Here is a 15,404-nt window from a genome sequence, read left to right as displayed (position 1 = left end):
AGGTTGATGGAAGGCGGTGACGAGGAGAAAACACACAAAAGCCATCGATAGGAGCGGACCGTCCGATAAAACGCTCAAGACAGACGCACGGTAAAACTAAGCCCCCTTCAAGCAAATGGTCTTCGTCCAGGGTCCTCCAGCCCCAGCTGTGCTCCACTGAGCTAGTAAGATCTCTGTCCGGCCGCTCTTCCTTGGTAGTAAACGTGAACACGCTGGGAACATTCTCCTGAGAACGAGCTTCCACATCATATTGACATGATTCCTGGGGTTACCAATAGTATATGGAACGTTTGCATTCCAGAAACATGTGCTGCATCAGCACCGAAACTGTAGGGCATTTCGCGTTAAGCAGCTGCTGTGTGCATAGCAACACCAAGCACTGTGTAGGGCTCAAAAGTGCAAGAGAAGGAGTGTCCCCTCACCATGTTGGACTTTGTCAAACTCCTGATTTCCGCAGGCAGAAATAATAAAGGAGAGACTGGAATGTGTTGCAGTAAAAATAATAAACAGGGAACAGCAACAGTAATAATTGTTGACACTTACGGAGCACTGGCTCCATGGCAGTGGTTTCTCCCATTTGACACCCACAAGAACCCCGTGGAGTGGTACTGGTAACATCCTTATTTTTCACGAAGTAGAGGGGTCATACACGCAGCGAACGGCAGAGCCAGGATTTGAAACTCAGAGGCCTGAACGGCTGGGTTCTTAAGTAGGGGGAAAGAAGGCATTCAGTGTGGTGTCCCGGTATTTTCCCCACAACATTTGGGATCGTTGAATCGTTCAGTCCGTCTCCAACAAGTTGAGAACTCATGGCCACGTTTTGCCTTACAGCTGATGAAGCACTATTCTGGAAGAGCACCTAAAGCTCGTGGGGCTGCAGGAAAAGTCTGGGAAAAAGTGATTGGAGCTGGCAGAGCAGGTGCCGGGCGTTAGTGTGGTCGCCATTTCACGTGGCAAGACCAAGCCTCTGTCCCATGGGTCGGACAGGCAAACAGAAGGTGATAGAGGCTTGAACCATCTTGCCCCACGGGACCATTGTTTGGGTGGGTGATGGGGACTCCAATGGCATGACGCTGTGGAGTGAGTTGCTTCCAATGACAGCCAAAGGAGGTGGAGCCTTAGATGGGCAGGCGGATGGGACAGAGACTCCTCTGAAAACCCTACGAAGGCCCTTCTCTGAGAGCACCTGCATTTGGCTAACCAACAGAGAAGAAAGAACCAATCGATGTTGACAAAATAGTGACAACTAACAAAAAAGAGGACCTCACCACCAGCGTCCCTCCACTTACGAGGTGGTAGTCGTGTGCAGGAACAGCTGCGTAAAAAAAAAGTTACGACAAAGGCAGGAGCGACCGCGCCTACACTGTGGGTGACCGTTGTCTCATTCCGCCCTCTCCCCGCTTCCCCCAACAACGAGGGGCTGGTGCTAGAAAGAGAAAGGGGCATGGGTGGCGAGGTCACCATCCTTCACCTCCCAACACACCTCAAGCCACTGAAGCCACAAACCCTGTTCCGTGCTCGGGCAGCAGGGTAGGCGTGGGGGGTGGGGCACGGTTAGGTAGAGGAGGAGGGATGATGGAAACTGGAGGGAATTTCAGTTAGAAGGTAAAATTAAAATTTGAAAACACAGGATTGTGTGTAGTAACTCCAATGAGTCTGCGTTAGTAACGCAAGGTGATGAAAAGTTTATGAAATTGGTGTAAGATGTCATTAAGGGAGCATGCTGTCCAGCAGGAATCGAGCCACAGGAGTGGTTATTGGGAAAAAAAAAAAAAGTTAACAATTTCATGTTTATGTCTCACAAGTTGAGACTCCTTTCAAAACAGTTGTGTCCGGGAAGTGGAAAGGTTGGACCCCATGAGCCGCAAGGTCCTCTGCAGGTCTAACATCCAAGCATTTGCTGGCAGTCGGGACCGGAGGAGTTCGGGCAGCTCAGTTACATGGACGGTGTGGCCCTGTGGTGTTTGGCAAAAGGCAGTGGCTGCCGCTGCCTGGCCGACGAGTCCTCGGTTCTCCTCTCCGGTCCGCCAGGTGGTAGCTCAGGACGTGTCGTAACCTCACCTTCTGTGATCTTGTCTCACACTGGCAGAGGTGAAAGGAAAAAGCAGGAGGCGGTGATAGATTTGAAAGTGGAAGTGACTGGAAGGATGCGGTTGAAAACACAGTACAAGAAGGAAGGTAGGATTGATGGTAACCGTGGGGTGTCTGGTAGAAGAAGTGACTCGGGGGACAGATGGTACCTTCGGGCTCCTGATCGGTTTTATCCTAGGTCCCAGGGTAGGGGGAAATATCATACGACTTTAAAATAGGAAAGCACCTTAGAGATAATCAATTTAAAGTGCTCGTGTTAGGGAGCGAGAAACCTGAGCCACAGAACGTGGTTTGTGTGAGTTTGTGTGGCTATCTAAGACATTAATCGGAGGCAAACACAGGACAGAATTATGAGGCTTCGTTTGTTTGTTTGTTCTGATGGAAGGTTCAGACTGAGGAAAGTATGAGAGACCCAGTGCTCCTAAGGACTGTCCTCGTCCAGTGTGGGGAGAAATATACTGAAGAAATGAGCAAATGAATGAGCTAAAGCATCCCAGGTAATAGCAAGACGGAGTCAGAGGGATGTGATAAAGCGAGCACGGGCGGCTAATTTGTGTATCTAGGTTAATCACAGACCGAAATGATAGCGGGGCAGTTGGCTCTCAATCTGCAGTTCGGTGAATCGCCACATTAAATGACACTCACCCGCAGCCCTGCCAAACAGACTGGCAGATGTGTACCTTTCCCTACGCGACCGTGGCTGGCGAGCTTCTCTTTAGGAGAAACCCCAGCACGTAGAAGTGTCACTGCATCAGGGCTGAGGAGAGTTCCAGGACTGGCAGTGATTCACAGCCCTGAATGCATCCAAATGCTCAGGGAGGGGAACCGAGAATAGCCCCGCGAATTCGCTCATTCGAAAACCTTGGTGTCGCCCCCATCATCCGGGGTTTGTGTCTCAGCCGCGCAAACTTCAGATCTCAGTGGCAAACTCTACAAAGCTGACCAGTCTCTGGGACGTCACTCAAACTCACTAGATGACCCCGAATGCGAATTCGTCCATTCTTTGCGGTACATATACCAGACCAGTCATACCTGTGTGGCTTTTGCTTCCTGGTGGATAGAAGTAACTAGTATATTAAAATGCATGCCAGAAGATTTCTTGTCGTTCCCATATGACTCTGTTCCTACCCTATCAAAGAACGCGTCACAATAGATGAACAGCACATCTTTTGTGTCTGGTTCCTCATCACGTACCACGTGGGTTTGATTCGTTCTCTTTACGTGGTGTTCAGCACAGCTCAGGGCACGTGTAGGTTTTCTGTAAATATTTATTAGAGGCGTAAAGGAGCAATTAGCTCATTGATTACTTCGATCATGATATCGCAATCTAAGAAATTATCCTTCTCTTCCTTAGAGACAATTTTCTAAAAAAATTAAAAAAAAAATCTCTCGAAGAGCATTGGTCGCATGCTCAACCCCTGTGTCTCCATCCCTGGTGGGAACTGTGAATCTCATCTTGGCCTCTGAGAAGGAAAACCAGCACGCAAGAGTTTCCTCTTTGATTCGTTCCTATGGTAATACCGTCAAGTGTTTTCTTTGATGACTGATGGCTTGCCAGGTCTGCTGAGATAGATGGAGTGCGGGCAAGATACAGCCTCTGATTCCCCTTCTGTTATTAAAACCACAGGGTACTTCACTACACATTTAACTAACTGGAAAGACAGGATAAGAAAGTCAGTAAGCGAGGGGCACCTGGGTGGCTCAGTCGGTTAGGCGACCGACTTCGGCTCAGGTCACGATCTCACGGTTTGTGAGCTCGAGCCCCTCGTCGGGCTCTGTGCTGACAGCTAGGAGCCTGGAACCTGCTTCGGATTCTGCGTCTCCCTCTCTCTCTGCGCCTCCCCTGCTCATGCTCTGTGTCTCTCTGTCTCTCAATAATAAATAAACGTTAAAAAATTTTTTTGAAAAAAAAAAAGCCAATAAACGAAAAGGAAGGTGACGTTCGTCGTGCTGCCTGGCTCTGACCTGTAGGTGCCCTTCACCCCGGGCACGCATCACCTCGCTGAAGAAGAGTCTCCTCTGACCTGCCTTTCAGGGTGTCTTTGTGGCAGAAACTCCAGCTCTTCCAGAAACCACGAGGAGTTTGATCTTCTATGACACGTCCATGGCCGTGTGCGTGGATTATTCTGAAGTGTGCTACTCAGACCTTGGGGTGAATGAGAAGGTGTACACCATCCTTTTCTCCCTTGGATCCATCACCGACCCCTTGTTTCTAGAGCTTTTGTTTCTTCTGCTCAGAGAATCGTTTGTGGGTCTGCTTCCGTTCGCAGACACCGCTCCTACCTTCGCGCTATACCCCATCTCACGCCTCAGCTGGGGTGACACGGGCTGGCCGCGCTAGGACTGTGTGTGGTCCTGCATCGCCCACATGTCAAAAGGGAATCCCTCCCCTCCTACCACCTCCCCCCCCCCCCGGATATAACGGAACACGCACTAGACTCCGATTAGAGGGTCCAAGTTTGGATTCTATTTCTACCCAGTCCTACCTCACTCACTGCCCTAATGGATGAAAAGAAACTTCCGTACACAGTTTCACAGAATAAATGTAAGAGAAGTGACGTGACGAGGAAAGCACTGTTGGCAACTTCTAATAAAAAATTGATTTAGACAAAAGTCATCAAAAGATGAAATGATAAAATATTGATGGGATCGATTTGAATAGAGCACCGGGCTGTTGCTCCCTGAAATGCTGATCAATTTTGCATTGCTTACGGTGGCATACCAAATAGTATGTGCCTTGTGGCTGGGCAGTCAGATAAATGTAGGATGCCTCGCTCAATTTGAATATCAGATAAAGAAGGAATCATTTTCAGGGTAGATATGTCTCATGTCATATTTGGGACATACTTATCCTAAAAAACTATTTGTTGTTTATTTAAAATCCAAATTTAACTAGGTATCCTCTATTTTTATTCGTTAACCTGGTAACTCTACTTGATGTAATGCAAAGCTGTGTGCGTGTGTGTGTATAGTTTAATAGACATATAATGTATATATAAAGTGTAATATAGTATAACGCAGTTTATGGTATCTATATTTTAATACAGTTTGTGTCGTTTAATAAGGTTCACCCCATTCAGCCTTTAGAACTGACTTCCAATTTACAGGCAATACAGGGCATAGAGAAACAAATGATATGATGTGTAAATGATATCCTGAAGGTGAGATTGTGACCTGGTTTTTATTTTTATTTTTATTTTTTTTAAATGAAAGGAAATGTTTCTTTTTTTTTTAAACGTTTATTTATTTTGAGAGAAAAAGAGAGACAATCCCGAGCAGGCTCTGCACTGTCAGCAGGGAGCCCGACGTGGGGCTTGAACTCATGAATCTTGAGATCTTGACTTAAGTGAAATCAAGAGTCAGACATTTAACGACTGGGCCACCCAGGCACCCCTGACCTGCTTTTTCAACATGTCAATGAAATGGAAAAAACTGGGTGGGGAATGACAGAATGCTCTAGACCACAGATGCTCAACGAAGGATGGTTTTGCCCCTCAGCAGGTATTTGGCAATACTTAGAGGTGTTGTGGTCTCCCCCAGTATGCTGTAGGGAGGGGAGACGATGCTGCGGGCGTCTAGTGGGCAGAGGCCAGGAGAGCTGCTAACCATCTCATAACATGTGGGACACCCCCGCCCCCACCACACCGCACTAAATATCGGGCCCCAGATGACAGCAGTGCCACTGTTAAAAGAGACCCCGATCTGGACTAAAAGAGCCTTTGAAGACTCTGCAATTGATTGCCATGCACAGGCCCTTCTGCATCTTGACCCCGCACTTCACATACAGCATGCCTAACGATGGAAAGAAATTTTCCATCTAATTAAAAATTAGGCAACTAATTAAAAATGATAGGGTATCGGGGCGCCTGGGTGGCTCAGTTGCTTAAGCGTCTGGCTTCGGCTCAGGTCATGATCTCTTGGTTTGTGAGTTCAAGCCCCGCGTTGGGCTCTGGGCTGACAGCTCGGAGCCTGAGGCCTGCTTAGGACTCTGTGTCTCCCTCTCTCTCTCTGCCCCTTCCCCATTCACGCTCTTTCTCTCTCTCAAAAGTAAATAAACATTAAAAAAATTTTTAATTAAGGGGGCTCCTGGGTGGCTTAGTCGGTTAAGCATCCGACTTTGGCTCAGGTCATGATTTTGTGGGTTCGGGGGTTCGAGCCCTGCGTCGGGCTCTGCGCTGACAGCTCAGAGCTTGGAACTGCTTCCGATTCTGTATCTCCTTCTCTTTCTGCCCTCCCCCACTTGTGCTCTGTGTCTATCAAAAACAAATTAAAAAATTTTTAAAAATTAAAAAAAATGATAGGGTACACTAATGCTTATTTACGTGGGAAAGGCTCACAATACATCACTGAGAGAAAAAACGAGCCAGATAGAAGGAAGTTTGCACAGCATGACCTCATAGAATTGAAAGGGAGAAAGAGCTACAAAAATAACAGTCGTTCTGCTTCTGCTGTAAACAGAAGGGTGTGTGTGTAAACAGATACACACATACGAACGCAGAGAGAAGCAATTAGAGGGTTAGTCATCAAAATATTAATAGTGTTGGTATTTCTAAGTTGGAGATCATCGTAAGTGATTTATACGGTTTTTTTCCTCTTTTCCGTGCTTTCAATGATGAACATCCATGACCTTTTTCATCAGAGTGGAAACAGGATTGTTTTGGAAAGGAAGGTCTTGGTCTGGGTTGAAGGACGGAAAGACAGCAATCCCTTTCTGCAGCGCAGAGCTGAAATGGCTCCTCAGACATCTCCCGTGCCTCCAGAGAACCTTGATGGAGACGGTCATGCTGAGCCAGAAACTAAATGAACCGGAGCATAGATCTGCTGTGTCATTCTCTCCCCAGCAAGATCCAAGAATGAACCAACGGGAGCACAAGGAATGGGCCTGACAGAAGCCTCTGCCCTTTCCGAGTGTGGGAGCTGGGTCTCCCTCGATGGGAATTAGGCTGGGATGTATGTCCAGTGAGCCTTAAGGAAAGTGGCTATGGGCTGAAGCCGGACAAGACAAGACCTGGCCGCCATACCCCTCTGCTTGCCCCAGTCGTGTTTGGATATGCTTCAAGAGGCTGTCTGTTCTCTAGTCCTGAGAAACTAGAATGTAGGGTCTTTGCTTTGTAAGCTCATCCAGTATTCCCATGGGTTACTTAATGGAACTCAATGCACTATTAGTTCCTGAAACCCCAACAATCCCCAACAATGAGTCAACAGATGAAAACATCTCCCTCATCTGCTACCCAGGTTCCTAACGAAGCTCTCGAGACAAAGCCCTAGGGCTCTCCCATCCCTATCTCTTGGTACCTCAGAGAGAATTTCAAAAGGATGGTCCCAGGAGACTTGGGGCAAGGGAATTGCTTTTCTTGGGGCTGATAAATATCCAAAGCTCTAAAGTCTGGAGTTTATGAGGTTGAATTTTTTTTCCTGGGCCATTTCCCAAGCCAAAGGAATCACTGTCCTCAGCTTCAAGCAACATGGCAATCATTTGAGGTTTTCTCTGATACCAGAGAAGCCTGAATTGTCCTTGCTTTGTACATTTTAGCTTCCCTGGTACATGGCTCTTGAACACAAGGTGTTTCTACTGGCTTCCTTTGAATAGATTCAGCCCTTTCGATGACTTTTAAAAAATCACTGTCTGGAAAGTGATTCCTTCTTCCTTTCGCCGAGGTCAGAAGCAGTGAGTGGCTGCGGGTGGGACTTCAGTGAAAATGGAGTGAGTGCCATGTGTGTTTTCTAACTTTTTATCATTTTCCAAGTTTTTCATTATTTTTTGACTGTATTGATTCTCATGCCACAAATATTATCTTTTCTTCATGCTGATCTTGCTGTGGTGATGGATTCAAGGACATGAGAGAGGACATGACAGTAATCTTCCACTATCGGGCTGAAAAGGAAATAGAAGGTGAGGTATAGTAGGGAGGTGGCACATTGCAGGGAGACAGACATTGAGTCAAGAGAAAGTGATATTATCTAAGAATTAAGGCCACTCGAAAATAGAATTGATGATAGTATATCTACGTGGATCTGTATACTCGGGGAGGGTGCACCGCTGGTAACGAAGATTGGGATAGATCGACTCCACTGTTATGAAGAATATTCAAGGTATAATATTAAGTGAAAGAATTGGTATGCGCAGTTTAATTTCTTTGGGTAAAATTGAAATGATATGGAAATACGCACAATGGTACTTAAACATTTCTGGACAAAATTTATTTTATTTTTAAAATCTTTTTTAAAATAAATATTTTTTTTTTGAGAGAGAGAGAGCACACACAAGCAGGAGAGGGTCAGAGAGAGAGGGAGAGAGAGACTGTCAAGCAGGCTCCGTGCTGTCAGCCCAGAGCCCAACGTGGGGCTCGAACTCAAGGAACCGTGAGATCATGGCCTGAGCCGAAATCAAGAGTCGGCTGGGCTGCTTAATCAACTGAGCCACCCAGGCACCCCTAGATAGAAAATTCAAAAAGAAACAAACATGAATCATGTATACCCCTGGACCAGAAAATGCAAAGCACAGAAGGGGAAAACTAACTTTCTCGTTTATACCCTTTGTACAGATGGCAGTTTTTCCCCTGAAGCATTTTTATAATACAAAAAAACCTAGTTTTATTTTTTTGAGTAAATTTAGTATCTTAAAAAAAAAGAGTGGATGCTAACTTGTAAGATAATGAATTTCCAATCAGTGGAAGCACTGAAGCAGAATTTGGGGAAATATTTGTGAGGAATGCTTGCTTTTAAAATTACCTCCTGGTGCTAAGGTCCCGTGATTCCGTTATATTAAAGGACTTAACGCCACCAAGCACATGCATTTTCCCAGCTTGCTTCCCCCTGGAAAGACTTGAAGAATGAAATGGATAAGATTAACCCATTGTCCAGGATTGCTTGTCAGGTGGAAGCAGAATATGATTTCTCTGGAGGGAAATATTTGACTTTTTTCAGTGTGGAGGGATGTTTTTGGCTAAAGATCCAGAATCCAAGAAAACAGAAAGTGCTGTAAAGTGTTGCTCTTCTCTGGATTCCACAGAGGTAGGCTGCCATTTTGTTTCTGCTGTCATGAGCTTACTAACCTCGTTAACACTCATCAGGTCTTTACCGTCTGGATGAGTCCTTGTTTTCCTGAGGGGGTAATGAGAGAAGAGATGACATTCCAGGGATGCACAAGCTCAATTCAGTCTTTTCTCTTCTCTACCTCACTTACCTTCTTATCCCCCTTAGCGGAGGTAGGATTGACTTTCCAGTTACCTAAGATTGGGGTTTCACCTTGTTCAGTAACACATCATGAATCTCAGTTAAATAGCAGTGGTTAAAGACTAGCCTAGCACTACCTCTCAAAGGAAAATGAACACATACTTTGCTCTCCACTTTCCCCTATATTTTGCAAATACTTTATATTTTCCTGTTCTTCAAAAATCTGTAGTAAGGAAATTCCAAAATCTGCCCTTAGCTGCTTGCATCCCACGGTGGTGATAGTCAGAATTGATCCTGCCTTTTTTTTTTAACATTACCCTCTGTTTTAAATTTTTTTTAAGTTTATTTATTTTTAGACTAAGAATGACAGCACAAGCGGGTGAGGGACAGAGAAAAGGAGAGGCAGAATCCCAAGCAGGTTCCCTGCCATCAGCACAGAGCCTGATGGAGGGCTCAAACTCATAAGCTGTAAGATTGGGACCTGAGCCGAGATCAAGGGTTGGACGCTTAACTGACTACGCCACCCAGGCATCCCAGATCCTGCCTTTATTTAAAATTTCAATATTTTGATCATCGTGGATTTTTGCTTAGTTAGCTTTTTAAAACAATATTGCATTAAAATTGTCTTCATCTTGGGGCGCCTGGGTGGCTCAGTCAGTTAAGTGTCTGACTTTGGTTCAGGTCACGATCTCGCCGTTTGTGAGCTCGAGCCCTGCATCGGGCTCTGTGCTGACAGCTCAGAGCCTGGAGCCTGCTTCACATTCTGTGTCTCCCTCTTTCTGCTCCTTCCCCGCTCGCTCTCTGTCTTGCTCCAAAATAAATAAATGCTAAATTTTTTTTTAAATTATCTTCATCTTGATTGCTGAGTATTTTTGGTTCTCCCTTACATTTCGTGCCCGAGATGAGTGCCTCATGTACCACATTTCACTTCCAGCACTGTCCAAAAAGGTTTTTTTTTTTTTTTTTTTTTTTTTTTTTACCAACTACAATCTTTCTTTAAAAACCGAAGTTGGGCACCTGGGTGGCTCAGTGGGTTAAGCGGTTAAGTGACTCTTGGTTTCGGCTCAGGTCATGATCTCAAGGTTTTGTGCGTTTGAGCCCTGGGTCTGGCTCTGCACTGGCAGCAAGGAGCCTGCTTGGGATTCTCTCTCTCCCTCAAAATAAATAAATATACTTAAAAAAATAATTAAAGATAAAAAAAGATTTTAATGAAGTTAATCTCCTCTGGATCTGGCTGTTGGGTGCCCAAATTTCTAAGAAGTGCCTGTTCAGAGACCAACTTAGTCTCATGTGAGACTGTCAGCTTTCTCTTCTCTAGGGTCAGTTAACCCACTTTTACCTTTTCTCCTCAATCTTCTGCACAACCTCATTGTAGAGTCTCCCTGGAAGAAGAATTGAACAATTAGCAAATTTTTTGGTATGTTTAGAAGAGAAACTGTTAAGAAGAAAATCTGGATTATAATGGAGAGTATAAAAAGAAAAATAATTTGAGATTCTCCATTTACTATCCAGAAAAAATATTTTTAGCATTTTGGTATATTTACTTCCAACCCATTTTTAGTGGTGTGTGTACCATTCCATAGGTTTCCTTTCTTTATTCCTTCTTTTTTCTTTTCTTTTTCTTTTTGAAAAATTATGGACTGCCTTTCTTTCTTTCTTTCTTTCTTTCTTTCTTTCTTTCTTTCTTTCTTTCTTTCTATTGTATAGACATGTATATTATGTGTGCACTTATTAGACATGTATTTGTTGCATAATTCCTATCAGATGGATATATTATAATTCATTCTTCATTTATTTGTATTGTTTTTCATATTATTATAAATAGTCTTCTAAAAGCTTCTTATACATATATCCTGATACGTATCTGTGATTATTTCTTTAAAATAAATAATTGGAAGTAGAAGTATTAAGTCAAAGAGAATGGGCACTCATTGTCGCTAATATGCTAATATTCCATTTACTTACCAAGGAAAACATCCTAAAGTTTTTTCTAGTTTCCCAATGTTTTCCAGATTTTCCATTTTCTTCCCCATGCAAACTCATTCCCAGAGTGAGGAACATGCATTTGCTCTTTCCAATAAGAAATCTGGAAAAAAAAACGGTCTTCTTTCTCACCTGTTTTGTAGCCATGAGGCTACTTTGGGCAGTTGTGGGATAGGACAAATCACGTTGTCTTTCAAATGGGAAGATTGGGTCTATGATGTACTAATTTGGGACAAACCACTGAACCCTAAGTGTCTTAGATGCTCCATCTGCAAAATGGGAATAATAGTTATCTAATATATGAGATTAATATGCCATTAAATAATACATACAAAACCTCTTTATAAACTGGAAAGTGCCATAAGGGACCATTCTTGTCTTCTATTATTATTAGCATTTTACTACTCTTTTTTTAAAATACTGGTCTCTAAAATTCCCCAGATAGGGAATAGGGAGAGAATGCAAACTGGTTTCTTCAAAGGTCCCCAGTTTATAATTCCGAAGGAATTAGAAAAGAGAGGCTCGGCGTCTACTCGTGAGTCAGCCTACCCGTGAAAATTCACAGCCAAGCACAAGCCGGAAAACACGCAAACACACACGGGACCCGAGAACCAGTTCGGGAACAACACGTAGCGACTGACCTACAGTGGGCGGGTGCCCATTGGCAGGGCCCGGCTCCGTCCGTGCTGAAGAAACAGGGGAATGTGTCTGGTTGAAAACTCCTGTCGGGAGGCAGTCAGGTCTGAAGCTGTTGAATGATTTGTGAAAAGATGCAGACAAGCGCAACAGGGACAAAGCAAACGCTCGGACCCCTCGGAGCAGAGAGCGACATCCCGCTTGGCAACGCAGAAGGTAAGACCTTGAAGAAGATGGTCGAAATTGTGGCTTCAACGAGGTAGAAGAGGTTGACAGATTTGTTTCAGGTAAACAAAAATCTGAGGTTGTAATTCACGAGAAAGTTTGTCTCAAGTTGATGAGTTTTCTATTCCTTTAGCTCCAGCTCCCTCCTTACACCAAACCAGGACACCTCTTCCAAACTTGCCCTGGGTGTTTTCCGCCTCTCACCTACAGGCGCAGGAGGCCCCATTAACCTGGCACATCTGACGGGCGGGTCCTTGTTGCCCCTTCTTCTAGTCCTGAGCGGGCGCTGGGTGCTGGCCCGGTCTGACTGACTGAGTCTCCACCCCGTAGACACAGCATTCATCGATGAAGAGAGAGAACCACACCGCGGTGGGTGAATTTGTTCTCCAGGGTTTTTCCAGCTTTCGTGAACACAAGATCATCCTCTTTGTGATATTTCTTACCTTGTACCTTTTAACTCTGGCTGGTAATGTCATCATTGTGACAGTCATCAGCTTTGCTCGTCACCTGCACACCCCCATGTACTTCTTCCTTGGTGTTCTTTCCACTTCTGAGACTGTCTACACACTGGTCATTGTACCGCGGATGCTTTGCAGCCTCACAGGCCTGAGTCAGCCCATCTCCTTGGCTGGCTGTGCCACCCAGATGTTCTTCTTCATCACCCTGGCCATCAACAACTGCTTCCTGCTCACGGCAATGGGGTACGACCGCTACGTGGCCATCTGCGACCCCTTGAGGTACACGGTCATCATGAACAAGAGGGCGTGTGCCCTGCTCGTATCAGGGGCTTGCAGCATTGGGCTGTTTGTGGCCATAATTCAGATTTCCTCTGTATTCAGACTGCCCTTTTGTGACAGAGAGGTGGCCCATTATTTCTGTGACATCCGCCCAGTTATGAAACTCTCCTGTGCTGATACCACTCTACATGACATAATTAATTTTATCATCAGCTCACTCGTTATTGTGGTTCCCATGGGCCTGGTCTTCATCTCCTACGTCCTCATCGTCTCCACCATCCTCAAGATCCCCTCCGCCCGGGGCCGGAAGAAGGCCTTTGCCACCTGCGCCTCTCACCTCACGGTGGTCGTCGTCCACTACGGCTGTGCCTCCGTCGCCTACCTCAAGCCCAAGTCGGAGAACGCCAGGGATCAGGACCAGCTGATCTCGGTGACCTACACCGTCATCACCCCCCTGCTGAACCCGGTGGTGTATACCCTGAGGAACAAGGAGGTCAAGGATGTTCTTCACCGTGCTATTCGCAAAAACCCTCTTGCTTAGGATCTATGGCAGTTTGCCTGTCGTCTTCTGGGTATTTCGTAATCTCAAAAAAAAAAAATTGGATTTACTCTCTACCCAGAAAAAGTTGCAGGATGTGGTGGTGGCTTCAGTGAGGAGTCTAGAGTTGCCCTGACTTGAAGTTCATTTTCATCATCATGGTCCCATGCCTTCTACTAATCTCGGAGGTTACCTCCAGAGGCACTGCTCGGAAGATGGAGAGCTGGTCGGGAACGACAACGTAGAGGGTGGCTCATCATTACCGGTTTGCTGATGGCAGGAAGCTGGGCTGTATAATACCTATTTGGAGTGAGGGGTTGAGAGAGCCACCTGAATGCCAGGCAGATCCTGAGCTCTGGAACATCGAGACAGCATGGCTGGTGCACAGGATGTGCTGGAAACACAGTCAAAACTACGTTCCCACTTCTCATCACCTTTCCTCTGCACAGCGACGAGAGTAACAGACCGTGACATTCCAGAAGAAATATCCTCTGCCTTAACATGCTCACCTGCCTTGGAGACCCATGAGATTTCTTCCGGTTCTACTGAAGCTTGCACTAGAGCTGTCTCCTTGGTGAGTCTCGTATATCCACATGTGCGTAAGGAGGCTGACCCATCCGGCCACCGCATTCCACCGCCTGTGAAGTGACACGTACGTGGCGCATTCACGAGTGTGGGGCTGTCTGAAGACCTCTTTGGGGAACTAAATGTATCAGCTCCACTTCCCAACTCACTTTGGCTATCTCGGATCTGGGTAATTAGCGTGTGTGAAGCCTGAGCCGAAACATGTGTCTTGCCTTCCCTTCCTCATTTCTGCATGGCTGAATTCATTGTCCGTCAACAGTTGGGTGCCTACTTCCTCAGTGTGATCACTTGTCCAGATGCAGTCTGGACACCTCCAAGTTCCTATCACTACGGCCTTCTGAAGGGGGAAATTGTACTGATTTGTAAGAAAGGTGTAAGGTTTTAGGGATATTTGGCCTCGCGTGGAAAAGGGGCAGAACTTGCCAGATGTCTTCCTGTCTGTAAAAGGGTGACATTAAATGATCATCATTAACCAGATTGGGGAATCTGCCAATTCACCTGCCAGCCTTCTCCCGCTCCAGGGCAGTCCAAGTGGTGGCTCCCTGGTGGTCTAGTGGTTAGGATTCGGTCTCAAGGGCAGTCCAAGTGTCCCCACTGAGGATGGATTGAGAGCGTATGTCCGACAGGCAGCTCGGGGAACCCTAATGGTAGAGGAGCCAAGAAGGGAGATCCTCATATTTACAGAGCATTACCTGAAAGAGTGAAAGCTTTGCCTCCTCGCTGCAGCTGCCTTATCTTTGGCCTTATCTGGCTTCCCTGATAACACCATGGAATCCCATCTGGGCCATGAGGTTCAAGGAAAATACTCTCATGGGCCTGCTTCTCAGAAAGCGCCACTGGAGATCCTCTCTTTGGGGGTCCTGCTCACTGTAGCAGGCCCATTCCCTAAAGCTGTACCCAACAGTCGACTCATTTTTATAGATCTCTGAATTTTTGCACATATTCTCCCTGCCAGGACGTTCCACAACTGTCCAGGGCTTTATAAGATTGGTGCCCATATTGAAAACAGTGGGTCCCCCTGAGTTCCTATAGTTCGATGCTGCAGAAAATTATGGGGTGATTTTCCCAAAGTAATGTTTGCAACAATAAAGAATGTGTGTGAAAGGTATACCCATCCTTTGTCTTTTTTAAAAAAAAATGTAGTTTAAGGGTGCCTGAGTGGCTCAGTCGGTTAAGCATCCAACTCTTGATTTCAGTTCAGGTCATGATCTCACAGTTCATGGGCTTGAGTCCTGCATTGGGCTCCTTGCTGTCAGTGCAGAGCATGCTGGGGATTCTCTCTCTTTCCCTCTCTCTCTGCCCCTCCCCTGCGCTCTCTCGCTCTCTCTCTCTCAAATAAATAAACTTTTAAAAAAATTGAATGAAAAATAAAATGTGGTTTATACCATTATAACAGAGCCGGAAAAAAAATTAAGCCAACACATTTAATTTCA

At 45.7% G+C, this 15,404-nt stretch overlaps 1 protein-coding gene across 1 annotated transcript; it reads left to right on the top strand.

Annotated features, from left to right (window-relative positions):
- The first annotated feature begins 11,718 nt into the window (after positions 1–11,718).
- Positions 11,719–13,460, top strand: LOC109257321 (olfactory receptor 10J1-like). The gene has a single exon (XM_019433357.2). The coding sequence runs from the start codon at positions 12,457–12,459 to the stop codon at positions 13,387–13,389; it is 933 nt and encodes a 310-aa protein (XP_019288902.2). The 5' UTR covers positions 11,719–12,456; the 3' UTR covers positions 13,390–13,460.
- The last annotated feature ends 1,944 nt before the right edge of the window (positions 13,461–15,404 follow it).

This window comes from Panthera pardus, unplaced genomic scaffold, assembly GCF_024362965.1.
Source record: "Panthera pardus isolate Hobbes unplaced genomic scaffold, ASM2436296v1 HiC_scaffold_21, whole genome shotgun sequence".
Lineage (NCBI taxonomy): Eukaryota > Metazoa > Chordata > Mammalia > Carnivora > Felidae > Panthera > Panthera pardus.
The sequence above is the reverse complement of the archived record's forward strand: the minus strand, read 5'-3'. Positions and strand labels throughout refer to the sequence as shown.